Source organism: Megachile rotundata, chromosome 2, assembly GCF_050947335.1.
Source record: "Megachile rotundata isolate GNS110a chromosome 2, iyMegRotu1, whole genome shotgun sequence".
NCBI classification, from domain to species: Eukaryota; Metazoa; Arthropoda; class Insecta; order Hymenoptera; family Megachilidae; genus Megachile; species Megachile rotundata.
The window spans coordinates 19,466,016-19,479,339 of record NC_134984.1 but is presented as its reverse complement, the minus strand read 5'-3'; the positions used below and the strand labels follow the sequence as shown (position 1 = coordinate 19,479,339).

Below are 13,324 nucleotides of genomic sequence, written 5' to 3'. Positions count from 1 at the left end.
TCTCTCGTCTGGCGTGTCTCGTTGCTCGCTGTCAAAGATGAGAGAGCGACCGGTGTCTTGGCGATCGATGAAGGTGTAGGCGGTCGAATAACAAAGGCCCCGGTATAAACAGGAACCTGAAGGGTGGTTTTTTATTGGTGGTTGCTTTTCGAGGTGCAGGCGCGCGAACGACTGTCTCCGTGCTTATCGACCCATGGGCTTATCCTCCAGCTTTTCCATGGCGTTTCCCGCGGTGACAATTCATATCGAGTTTCTCCTCACTTTCTTCAACTGGTCTTTCTTCGGATCATGGAAAAACTGTCTGCTCTTGAATGAAATACATTGTTTCGACTGCAGTTGATTAACTATACTGCTTTGCCAGGAGATTAATTATACTTTGCATTTTTATCTTTTGGGGGAAGATGTTTTGTGGTGGGTTTCGCTTTTGGGGGGAAATTTGAGGAGTGGATTGGTGGATTTCTGTTTTACTGAATTCGTAAGTTTTCAAATTTTCAAACTCCTAAATCCCGAGTTTCTACATTTCGAGTTCCTAAATCCCCAATTCCACTTTCATTAATTCCACTCTCCCCAATTCCAAAATTCCCAATTCCAAAATCCCCAATTCCACTTTTCCCAATTCCACTCTCCCCAATTCCAAAATTCCCAATTCCACTTTCCCTAATTCCACTCTCCCCAATTCCAAAATCCCCAATTCCACTTTCCCCAATTTCACTCTCCCCAATTCCAAAATTTCCCATTCCAAAATCCCCAATTCCACTCTCCCCAATTCCAAAATTCCCAATTCCACAATCCCCAATTCCACTCTCCCCAATTCCACTCTCCCCAATTCCACTCACCCCAATTTCACTCACCCCAATTCCACTCACCCAAATTTCCAAAATCCCCAATTCCAAATTCCCCAATTCCACAATCCCCAATTCCACTCTTCCCAATTTCCACTCTCCCCAATTCCAAAATTCCCAATTCCAAAATCCCCAATTCTACTCTCCCCAATTCCAAAATTCCCAATTCCACAATCTCCAATTCCACTCTCGCCACTTCCTACACCCCAAATTCCTAAATACCCAAATACCCAAATCTCAACTCTCCACCCCCCAAATCTCAAATTTCCAGTCCCCCAAACTTCCCAAAAATTTAACTTCGCAACTTCTCAACTCACATCGCATTCCCTCAATCTACACAAACCAACACACCACCAAATGCTCCACCCACGTCGTGCTTTATCACATCAAAATCGTTCCAACGAAAATATCTTGAAACGATACAGTTCGACATAGATTCGCATTTGACATCCTTGATTCACGAAATCGATGATCGGAAAGATCGAGACAGCCACCGGTACACGTCGAATCGTTTCGAAATCATACCACTTAACGCTGTACGACGTTAAAGCGTTCGATTATCGATCATCGTCGTCGCTCGAAAGAGCAAGAATCGCTTCCCGCGTACTCGCTTGCCCGTCGCTTCGACCACGTTTCATCTCGAACCTCGCGATCGTATCGAGACCGTACGTTCGATCGATCTTCCGATCTGAAAGATTTCGACGAGTTGTCGTTGCGATAATCTCCGCGCACTCTTTCCTCTTCTTGTTCCCTCTTGTCAACGCTCGAAAATTGTTTTCACCGAAAACCTTTGTGTCGAGCTTTGTATCAAACTTTGGAAGTCAAAGCAGGCAACCATTTTAATTTTGTGCTGTAGTATCAAGTTTAGAAACATTACTGTTATTAATTTAAAATAATTTTCGTTGATCGATGTGATAGCTCGATCAATGAAGTTTAAATAGAAATAAGTCCATTTACTGCGATTTTTACTTGAGTCATAGGTTTCGAAATTATGATAGATTATATGTTTTATTTTGCACATTGATATTTTATGAAAGAATTAACATCTACAAAGGGGTAGTCTTTTGAGCAGAATAAAATAAAGCAGCAAGGGTTAAAAATTTCAGGGGTTGAAAATTTGAAACTCGAAATAAAGCAACGAAAGTTTTCGATGATCAAGATGATAGAAGGAAAATTTTCAATCGTTCGGTTTCGTCATCGTAGAAGCCATTTACCCGACCCCTTTTTCTCGCCGCTCTCGACACGCTCGCCCCTACTTAACGCTTATTCCACGACAACCCCCGTCGTCGACTCATCCCGTATCATCCCCTTATTCTACGCGTCTATCTAACCCTCCGTAAATCCTGACCAATGGCACACAAGCCAGGGGGAAACCATTGTCGATCCGACCAATCGTCGCGTCTCGTAGCATGCACATGCGAGATCGTCTCCGATGTGTTACAACGCTATTCTCTGTCTCTCTCCCTCATATTTTTTCTCTCTTGTCTGTTCGAGTCTCGTCCTTTTCCCTCTAGTGCGCGGAGAGGAGAGGGACTCTTTATAATGCATATCAATTTATGCCTAATGGCTAACACCGTTCTACCGGGTCGCATCTGCGGATTAACGGGAACGTTTCTTATCCCTCATGGTTTTTAACGCACCCCCACGATCATTGTGTCTGTGATCGAGGATGTTTCGAGCGGTATCGATGATTTAGTGCTGTTTAAAACGGAGCTGTTCGCGATAAAGTTCTCGGATCTTTATGGGGATCTGAAGCTTATTGTTTTGCTGCACTCGGATTGTTTTTTAAATATTGATCACTTTTTTCTGACCTATCTTTCATTCGTACTTTGCATACTTCTAATTAAAGACCTACTTCTAATTAAAGATCTACTTCTAATTGAAAATATAACAGTTACTACCATCGAAAGATTAAAATTTTTAATCGGATCTCCAGTAAAATGTACCGTGAGGTAATTTTGGTTAATTGTAATTAAAATCGGAGTTACGAACAGTATAAAAAAATGTCTGGAGATAAAGGCGTCGAGGTAGGCTTCAAGGGAGAGAAATCAATTAAAATTCATTTAACTGCGTGTCGGTGAACGAGCTAGGCCCTCTTGCAACCCCTTTCGGAATAAATTGGCATTTTCAAAAAACGCTCCACGCACCGTTTCACGCTTTGTCTCCGTTCGTTCCCCGTTCACGCGCGTGTACGTTCACGATGCCCCTTTATTGCCTCTCCCCTACAACTCTTTCATCCTTGTACCGCGACGGACAATAGCGATTCGACCGGAATTCTTTGTTTTTATCGCGAAAGCTCGCACAAATATTTTGCCTCGCGCGAATTCACCGGTGTTACGTAACAAACTTGCTGGACGACACGTTTCATCGATCTCTCGAATTCGTTTATTATCCAAACGTGAAGTGGAACTTGTGCGATGAGGACTTTTATTATATTGCAATTTTTGTGGATGATAATGGTTTGTATTGTGTCGGGATGAGAGTGTGAAGGTTCACGCGTTTGATTACTACGCGATAGATAACTACGCGATAGATTACTACGCGATAGATAACTACGTGTCAGATTACTACGCGATAGATAATTACGCGTTAGATTACTACGCGATAGATTACTACGCGATAGATTACTACGCGTTAGATTACCACGCGTTAGATAACCACGCGTTAGATTACTACGCGATAGATTACCACACGTTAGATTACCACGCGTTAGATTACCACGCGTTAGAGTACCACGCATTATATTACCACGCGTTAAATTACGACGCGTTAGATTACCACGCGTTAAATTACCACGCGTTAAATTACTACGCGTTACATTACCACGCGTTAGATTACCACGCGTTACATTACCACGCGTTACATTACCACGCGTTAGATTACCACGCGTTAGCTTACCACGCGATAAATTACCACGCGTTACATTACCACACGTTACATTACCACGCGTTAGATTACCACGCGTTACATTACCACGCGTTAGATCACCACACATTGGATTACTACGCACTGCATTACTGCGCGCTAGATTACTACGCGTTGCATTACAACGCGTTATATTTCCACGCATTTAACCCTCGCACATAGAATTTCTACGCGTTGTGCTTCAACACATCCTATTGCCATGCGTCGAATAGCTAACCATTGAATCTCTACACGTTGTATCTCCACGCATTAAATTGTTACGTACGGATTTCCATGCGTTCTGTTCTTACGCATTGTATCGCCTCGTATGGAATTATCGCGCATACAATTACTACCTACTGACCACGCGCTATATGGCCGCATACCAAACCGCAAGACAAACTTGACACAATTCTCCACATATTATTAAAAATATAAATACGCAATATGCAGAAATGCATTTACTTAATAACAAGTAATATATGAATTGGAGTATGTACGTTATTTACATCGCTGACGCCGTTACCATTCCAGGATTGAACAAAGAACAAAATATGCAAATGTCCTAGCAAAAACAACGTAAGAACCTTGATTTGCAGGAGACGTGAAAAGTAAATTTTAAGATGTCATTAAGGTAAAAGAACTTTGAAGTCATTTCGCGTTACACGAATTTCGAAGAGGCTATAACGAACGTATTTAATAATAAGCACGTTATATACTTATTTTACTTACTGCGACAAGTTTTAAACGTCCGAGAGAAATATGAAAGTATTAATATATCCCGTGGACCAACATCGAAGAATAATTTAATGAAAAAGGCAGGCCCCGAGATCGTTGATGCAGAAGAAACTGAATTTTGATGAATCAATGACTGAAGGGAAAGAGTTTTTATTTCCAAAGGAAAAGTTTGATCGTGCGATCCGTTGTCTCCGATAGGAGGGTTGTTTGATGATGCGCGCGTTGAATCCGTGGGACCGGAAACACCGTGGAATCCGACTGCAGCGTTTAAACACACGATCAACAAGGATATGATACCGCGTTTCCGAGTTTCTTAATTGAATTCTCACCTTGCCGAGATTGCGTACATCATTATAATCCGTGAAACATGATTTTTAGATCTTCTATGATGCTTGTAATAACGTAATCACGTAGTTAAGCACGGATCGGTATCTTACATACATTTTTACCGGGTTCTGTATGAAAATTCATTGATCGAGACACTGATATAATTACGATTATCAAGAATGAACATCTAATCTTTATTGCTGAAATGAAAGATGAATGAAACTGCACTTATTCTGCTGTTAACAAGGAGAACCTTTGGTGCGTTCATTTGCTCACAATTTGATACAATTGTAGAGGGCGTTAATAATATAGATTACACAATTTGTGATGTTTACAATTTTTTAATTTTTAAATTGCCAGACGTCTGCACTTTCCGACGTTTCGAAAAGATTAACGTATTAAATCTCCACATTCTCAAATTTCAAGACAAAGCAATTATTGAACCAACTGCTAAAAATTCTCCGTCATCTTCCCCTATTTTTAGTCACCCAGAATACCGGACAAGACTACTAACATAAAAGGCCTAAAACCCTTGCAACATTGCAAACATCATACGACAGATGTACGTCGCTAACGAATTTACGCGTCCCTGCCATTTGACCGAAGTACGCGAAACAGGACGCAAAATCGTGCGCGACGCGGCTCAAAACGAAGAGAGAAATTGAAGAAGGAACGCGGCACGTTTCCCCCCAGGGCGGACAATAAAACTACAAGGTGAAATTAGTAGTGACTGTCTGGAAAGGAATCTCGGTGTATAACAGCAACCGGGTCGAGAGAGATCTGGCTGGTTGGACGACTGGCGTCTATCCGTCGGGGACCAGCCAATGAGATGGCCCGTTCGTTCATGTGGAAGCATGTAAATACATTGTCCACGGGGACGCGGGCATAAAACGACACGATATATGGCCCGGTAATTTCTTAATTGCGCCCCGAAAAATTCTTGTCATCGTAAACAGCCGGTTGATTATATTGAAACGACTCGAGGCGCCGGGGGCGTTTCGTGGATGAAACGAGCTGGTCCAAAACCAGAAAGGACACGGGGAAGGAGAGGGGAAACGAAAAAAGGCGATGGTAACTGCCCACCATGCCTTTATTTATATCAATCTATAGTAAAGCTCACGTTGCTGGAACTCGGACGATTTTATTGGAGATTACTGTTTCTTTGTTCTGATTTACTGTCGCATTAGCTCGGTTATAGGCAGATCAAGTGCCCGCCGAAGAGATCGCATGATAGGGCAAAAAGATGGCGAAGATAAGGATGAGAGGGACGGTGAATTAAATTCGAACTTGATTTAATTCAAACTCGACGTGATTTAAGTTCGATGCGATTCGAACATGACTCGATACGATCCTAACTCTGTGTGCTCCGATTCGAACAAATTTGATCATCTACTCCATCCAAATTCGTCTCAATCCAAACTCAACGCCATTCAAACCTGACGCGATTCCTTGTCATTCAAATTCGACCCAAGCTCAACTAGATTCCAATTCTAGAAGTCTAGTGTTTTCGTCCTGCGTACTAGCGCGCCCTAACGGCTCGATCATCCACTCCAATATAAACCTAGCCTAACCATCAAAGTAGTACCAAATCATAATTTGCCAAGATGAGTCTAACGATGCAAGGAGAGTACTTCGACTCCCATACCGTCTCGGCCTCCTTCTTCCCAGTTCCTTAGAGTACAACGTGAAGTCCCTACTCACCGGTATGAGTCCTCTTGTGGATCTTGAGATTCTCGGACCTGGCGAAAACCTTTCCGCAGCCGGGAAACGGGCAAGGGAAGGGTTTCTCTCCGGTGTGCACCCTTATGTGATTGACGAGCTTGTACTTGGCCTTGAAGGCCCTGCCGTTACGCGCACATCCTTGCCAGAAGCACGCGTGCGTCGTGCACTCGGGCCCGCCCACGTGTTCGACCGTGAGGTGCGTGACGATATCGTGGAGGGAGTTGAAGAGTTTGCCGCACAGCTTCCTTCCGGGTCCCGGCGCGTCCTGGTCGACCCACATGCAGGACATCTCCTGGCGTTGCCCGCCGGGTACACCCGTAGCACCGCCGCTGCTCCCGTTGCTCCTCATGTACCTCAAGAAAGCACCATGGGGGTGATGGCTGGGATGACTGACGGCCGGGTGTTGTTGATGATGAATCGACGCGGGGGTCAAATGCGGCGCGCCCAAGTACTGATGATGAGGAGGTAGCCTCGAGTCCTGCGGATAATGCCCGGGATAATGGCTGGCCGCGAGGGGATGTTGACTCGGATGGTGAGGAAACTGTTGCATCGTCGCGGCGGTGCCGTCGTGGTGCAACGGGGTAAATAGACCTAGGCCGCTCTCGGGGGTGGTCGGGTTCGCGGTCGCGTTGAACTCGTGCTCTCTGCGAAGCAGAAAGTCGCGAGCCGCGTAGCCGGGATGATGGCTCATGTGGTGGCCCATGTGCGGTGCCATGTGCGACGCCGGATGAGGATGGTGAGGAGGGTAGCCCTGGGGATGGAAGTGGTGATGTTGTTGGGACGGAGCTTCGCCCGGCGCGGGTTGCACACCTGTCCCGGGGTCCGTGGATCCTCCCGTGGCCGCACCACCGCCCGGCGACAGTTTGATGCCCAGATTGGCCAGGTGGTGAGGGTGCGAGGGCATACCGTCCAGAAAAGCGTTCATCATCGTGATCGACGGATCGAGCGTTTATCAGTTAACAATCTGGGAGTTCATGTCTCGCGAACGAGTTACGGGGCTTTCCGCTTTCTGCCTCTAATTTTCCCCGGAAGTTTCTCACTCAAGTATCACTGGCAAAAGTACACTGTCTACGCGAATACACTATACAAGTTCACTGCTCAGATCCTTGCACCGTCCATCTATTATTCACTTAGTCCAACGAACGTTGCTCCAAATGGTCGTTGCGCGCGTGTCTGCGCTCCGAAACCTAGACGCGAGCACTCGACGGATCCGGATAGTCTGTTCGCGTTAGAAACGACGACCTGGGAATCCCCTAGAACGTTTCTTCCCCCCGATTTCACCCTGGTGACTCTGCGTATCGCGCCGAAAGCACCTACGGTTCGATGTTCCAGCCGCGTCGACGCTTACGTTTCGCGCTGACGCTGACGATGACGAGCACGACTCGCGTCAACGTCTCCGACGCACCGAACAGGGAGGGTGAAACATCCGTGGTGTTCCTTGCTGCGTTCACAGCGGGACTGAGAGTCGGCACTGGGCTCCCGCCGAGGAGCAACTCGGCCGATTTCGGCGTTTACGAACCTGCCCTCTCTCTTTGTCCCGTCCATCCCTTCTTTCGTCTCTCTTGCTCCCCTTCTGCCTTTGCCGCGACCTTCTTCGCCCTCTCTCTCGCTCTTCGGCATATGGAACGACCGCTCGGGCAACCTCGTGCGTCCTCGGCCCACTCGTTCGCTGGAAACACCCTCTACCCCCACTCAAGGTCGCATACTGCAACCTCGATGCAACCAAACGCTCCACCACTGGCGGACGTTCTCTCGTGGATACCAGCGTTCCATTGGCGACGATGGCACCACTGCCAATTGGAGACCCACCGGTTGCCCAAGCCTCTCACCAATCTGACCAGTTTTCATGGGCGGGATAAGCGACACGGCGCATGTCGCGACTCCGCCTTTCGTCGCACGCCTATCGCCAGAGGATGGCCACAGAAGCGTCGCGACGTCGATGCCCGACGAGCTCGCGCCCCGTTGCCCGGACCTGCCAACAGTTATCGCGTGCACGCTCACCGATCTTGCGTCGATTTCGAGCCACTTTCGATTACAGAAGGGTGCTTTTTAAAGATGGCTGATCATTCTCGTACCTACGATTCTAATTCTAGAATCAAAGATAATTGCTAAAAATATTTTCTGATACTAAGCTTCTTGAAAGCAAAGTAGCTGTCTAAATTTGATCACTTCTTTGAATTTAATTACAAAAATTGTCGATGGACAATGTGTTAATGTTAAGAATCGAATTTCAAATTTCTGTCGTGCAAGATATAACAGTGCAAACTATCCACATTGAAATGTCAACAGATAGACATTCTATAGTACCAGTTCCATAACACGATGTTCATATTTGTAAACATTACGATATTAATTAGTATCGATTCTATCAATAGACTATCTACCGATCCAAAACAGTCTTCACGTCGTCCTCGAACGTACCTGAAGTCATTAGTTACTCATAATCACAACATTTTGCAACAGGCAAATAACCGCCGATCATAATTTATCGTGTCTTTCGAACTTGGCCAACGATGACATCGACGGGGTAAAACTCGAGCATAGCCAGTTCGTGTGAGGTTTAGGAACGCGATTAGCGGAAAAATATCGAGCCGCTCGGAAACATGGCGAGTCACGCGAACCGCTCGTTTATAAATTACCGCGATGGAACGAGGTGGAAATTTCTCGGTTGACGTTTAACCCTTTGCGTCGGAATCTAAAAGTGTATATCTGCACGCGTAATCACGCAACCGTACGTTTACTTATCCAATTAACCGAGTTTACTCGCGTTGCGGGCTCGATTAATTACCGGAGACACTCGGCAAAGTCTTCGCGCTTCCGCGTGCGAGAACGCTCGCGGATCGAGAGGACGCGGAAGCGAGCGCAAACGTATCTCGCAGAGGGAATTAAATACTCCGATATTTCAGCGTCGAAATGACTCGAGGCGAGGTGAACTAGCGTTCACCTTTCTCAGATATTTTTTTATTGTACGCTGCGAAGATGAACGAATAAATCGATGCGGTATTAATTGCATCTCGACTGAGAAAGTCAGAGTTAGCTTCGGAGGTTCACCTAGGGGTGTGAGTGTCAAGTAGTTTGTTTAAGATATAGGAGATTTTAATTGCATCTCGACTTGGACAATCAGAGTTAGGTTGGACAGTTCACTTGTTAGGGTGAGTTTCAAGTATTTAAGGTATAAGAGATTATGATTGCATCTCGATCTGAAGAATCAGAGGTAGTTTAGGAGGTTTACCTGGTGGGGTGAGTTTCAAATAGTTTGTTTAAGGTATAGGAAATTATAATTGCATCTCGACTTGGAGAATCAGAGTTAGGTTGGACAGTTTACTTGTTGGGGTGAGTTTCAAGTATTTTGTTTAAGGTACAAGAGTTTATAATTGCACCTTGACCGGAAAAATCAGAGTTAGTTAAGAAATTTACCTGTTGGGGTAAGTTCCAAGAATTTTGTTTAAGGTGTAGAAAAATATAATGGCACTGGCACATTCAGTTTTGTTATGGCCATTGTAAATAACGTCTTAATTACTGCGGTGAAGGTGGCCATATTTAGTAAGACTAAATTACACGAGCCTTTAATTATTAAACATATAAATAGTTGCTTTTCAGACTCACACTTTCAGTTGTATACCTTATTTTTATTATAGTAATATTATTAGTAATAATATTGCACCGAATTTCAAAAGACCACTTAAATTCCTACGAACAGTGAAAATTAATGACTGGAAGACCTGGAGGTCGTATAAGTCAACCTAGGCCAATAAGCAAATGACCTTAAAACCTGCTAATACTGGTAGAAGGAACCTAAACCCTTTCGGAAAAGCCGGTTTTTCCAGGGGCTTGGTTTCATCGAATCAATTGAACAAATGAATTGCACCACGGGATGTCTTGACCTCGTGCTCGTCGTCGAGGACAATAGGGCATATGAAGATAAATTTGTGTCTTGTAGAAACATTTATAATTTCTTCTTTTTTGCTCGATTTCCATGATACATACTTTAGAAAAATAATATTACGTGTTATGATACATTATCACGTGTGAATTATATAATTTTATGTATCGAATTGTATAATTTTATTTCATCGTCAACTGAAGACATCGAGTGTCACAAAATTGGAAGACAAAGATTATTTTGAATATTTTAATAACAAATTTCCTAGTATTCTTTCCCATAACCGATTCACAGTTTCGTGACCGTAATTCGTTATTGTTTCGAATTACCGTTGCTACCATAACTCTGTTTTACAGCATTGTCATCAAAGATAGGATTACTGGGCCATTCTACCTGCTTTCGTGGATCTTTGACCTGCTTCGACAGGTTACCGATCGTGAGTTCCAATAATCTGTTGACAAGCAAATGAAAACCCGACACGTCCGATGAAAATGAATGTGGTCAAAGTGAATGCCGTTTGCGGAAACGAACCAATAACCATCCCTCCATTACAGCTCCACAAACCGGTCTAATTGTTCAAGTTTATATTCCCGACAAAATTTCGAATCCCAAAGTCCTTGTTCCTGTGGTTCTTTTTATATTTTGTCAAATACTATGAAATTTAGAGAATGTGTATGATAACTTTTACAATAGATCATCGCAATTTGTTGTATATTTATTTTTAACTTGAAAAAGAAGTGGATAGGTGAATGGGTGAATGATGAAACTGTGGGTTGGATTTAAAAATTTTTTTAATCTTTACATCTGTAAATTTCTGTATCCCGAATATCCTATATCTTCAAATCCACACAGCGCTAATTACACTGCAACACTTCAACATCTCACCTCCTCAGATTTAAAAGCAACCTAGTAGCTCGCTCCATTCGTCTCACCCCTTTCCTGGATAATTTCCCCATTTTTCTTGAACGTTCCAACAATCGAGGAAGACAGTGTTTTACATACAACGTTCCGTGTTGGTCTTTCAAAGGCTGCCAGTCGATATATTAACGGAGCTTAATCTTGCCTGTGAGTAATGCGAACGCATCGAGTGTTTAACGGGGGTGCCTCATTGTCACGGGAAAAAATGGCGTCCCATTATGTCCGTAATGGGCACGGTGGCTGACTATTTCATATTAATAACTATCATAAAGCCGGACTCGTGGCTCCTCCGTGCACTTACGAGGCCAACGTCTGAATGATGCTTTCCATCCACCTTCTGTCGCTTACTAACAGCACGAGACGCTGCTCGTCGCTGCACTCGCGCCAATCGCTCCTTCCTCGAAACCTTGCTGCAGGTATTTTCGACCGAATTTACCCTGCACTTTTATATCCCGTTCGTCATCCTCTTCCGTTTTAGACACGGAAACCTTTGTTCGATTTTGATGCGCCATTTTTTTCGACCTCTGCTTTTGACTGAGAAAGATTAGACAATTATTTCTACAAATAGAGCGATCTTTTACTTATTTGTTATTTATGATCAACCCTTAACGCTAGAACTACCAACCAGTCAAAATGACTGGTTTCAGATTTTTCATTTTATACTACAAAATTTTATTGTCGCGATTTTATGGAAATTTCTGTCATTTTGTTGAAGTAAAGACTAGTTCTATATGTTACTTGATGATTTAGTATTTATTTATTTTTCTTTTCATTTTATTTTTCATTCTTCGATATTTAGTGTCGGTAGTTCTAGTGTTAAATTATTTTTAAAAAGATTTACTGTGTTGTTTTCTTTGGTCAAATTTTGTTAACCACTTGCACTATCTTGACGAGTTTCATGACGCATTCTTGACGCACTTTAGCTGCGGTCAATTTTAGTCGAATTTTAAATACGTTGATTTGAAGTTTAGTTATAGTTTGCATAGTCAATTGCATGATACACATTGACATTTCATTTTTCTTCGTCTGTTTTAATATTGTAGCTGCAAGGAGTTAATTCTGATTGACACACCTGGCAAATAAATCATAGTGCAAGAAGTTAAAATAGGGATTTCACATACAGTTCTGCTACATGTATGTTTTTAAAAGTATCGATGCATCTAATTGTCTTCGGTCAATCTTTATATGTTTCATATAATATAAATCTTCGAGTATCTCTTTTCTCTTAAAGACGAGTGAACCATGTCCAAGAAATTTGCGTCTTTACAAAAAAACAATAAAAGTACGTTCCCATATTTAGCCGGTGATCCCACGCAAAAACAATGTAACGATTGGCGAGCGTATTTCGCCGAACCATTAATCTAAAAGTCTGCGATAGAACTTTCATCGCGGGAGAGCGGTTGCAAGCTCGCGAAATACCGTATGCACCTACGCGCTCGTTGCCGGAGCCATCAACAAGCCAGACATTGTTTCGTTCGTTCATCAGTCACGCTCTCTGCGGTCATTACGTTTAATTAATCGTTAATTGTAAGATCGAGGGGAACAGAATCGCACGATTCGTTGCATTGTCATGGTCAATGCCAACATCGATTCTCTTCACCGAGTTTTTCTTATACATTTCTTGTTTTTGTATTTACGCAGGCTTTGTATCACTTTCGTTTGCGTTATTTTTAAGCTATCTTTTAGTGTTGTTCTCTTCAGGTACCGGTTTACGAGTTAATAATGTTCATTTCAGCGAATTGTTCTTTGAATTGCCCCTTTCATGGACCGGTCTATTGTTCGGGCTACAATTGAAGAGAAGTGGAGGGTTAGGTGGAAATAGTCTTCGATGCTTGATGAATTTAAGGTTGAGCGGAAATTTACGGGGTACTTTGGCAAATTGCGACTAGTTTATGACGCGTGTGTTATTATGCTTATACTTGGAGGTATATGAATGTTATATCGTTCATGACTTTAATAACGAATCCAGATAATCTGAGCATGGAATGAC

General features: G+C 43.4%; 1 protein-coding gene and 1 long non-coding RNA gene across 2 annotated transcripts in view; one reads left to right on the top strand and one right to left on the bottom strand.

Annotated features, from left to right (window-relative positions):
- LOC100877972 (zinc finger protein ZIC 1) overlaps nt 1–8,269 on the bottom strand; it is a 34,985-nt gene extending 26,716 nt beyond the window's left edge. Inside the window, exon 1 of the mRNA XM_003706882.3 lies at nt 6,513–8,269. Coding sequence (XP_003706930.2) covers nt 6,513–7,461 — 949 coding nt within the window. The 5' untranslated portion in view covers nt 7,462–8,269. The remainder of the gene's footprint in view (nt 1–6,512) is intronic.
- LOC105663593 (uncharacterized) overlaps nt 1–13,324 on the top strand; it is a 139,941-nt gene that overhangs the window by 74,683 nt on the left and 51,934 nt on the right. The window lies entirely within an intron of this gene.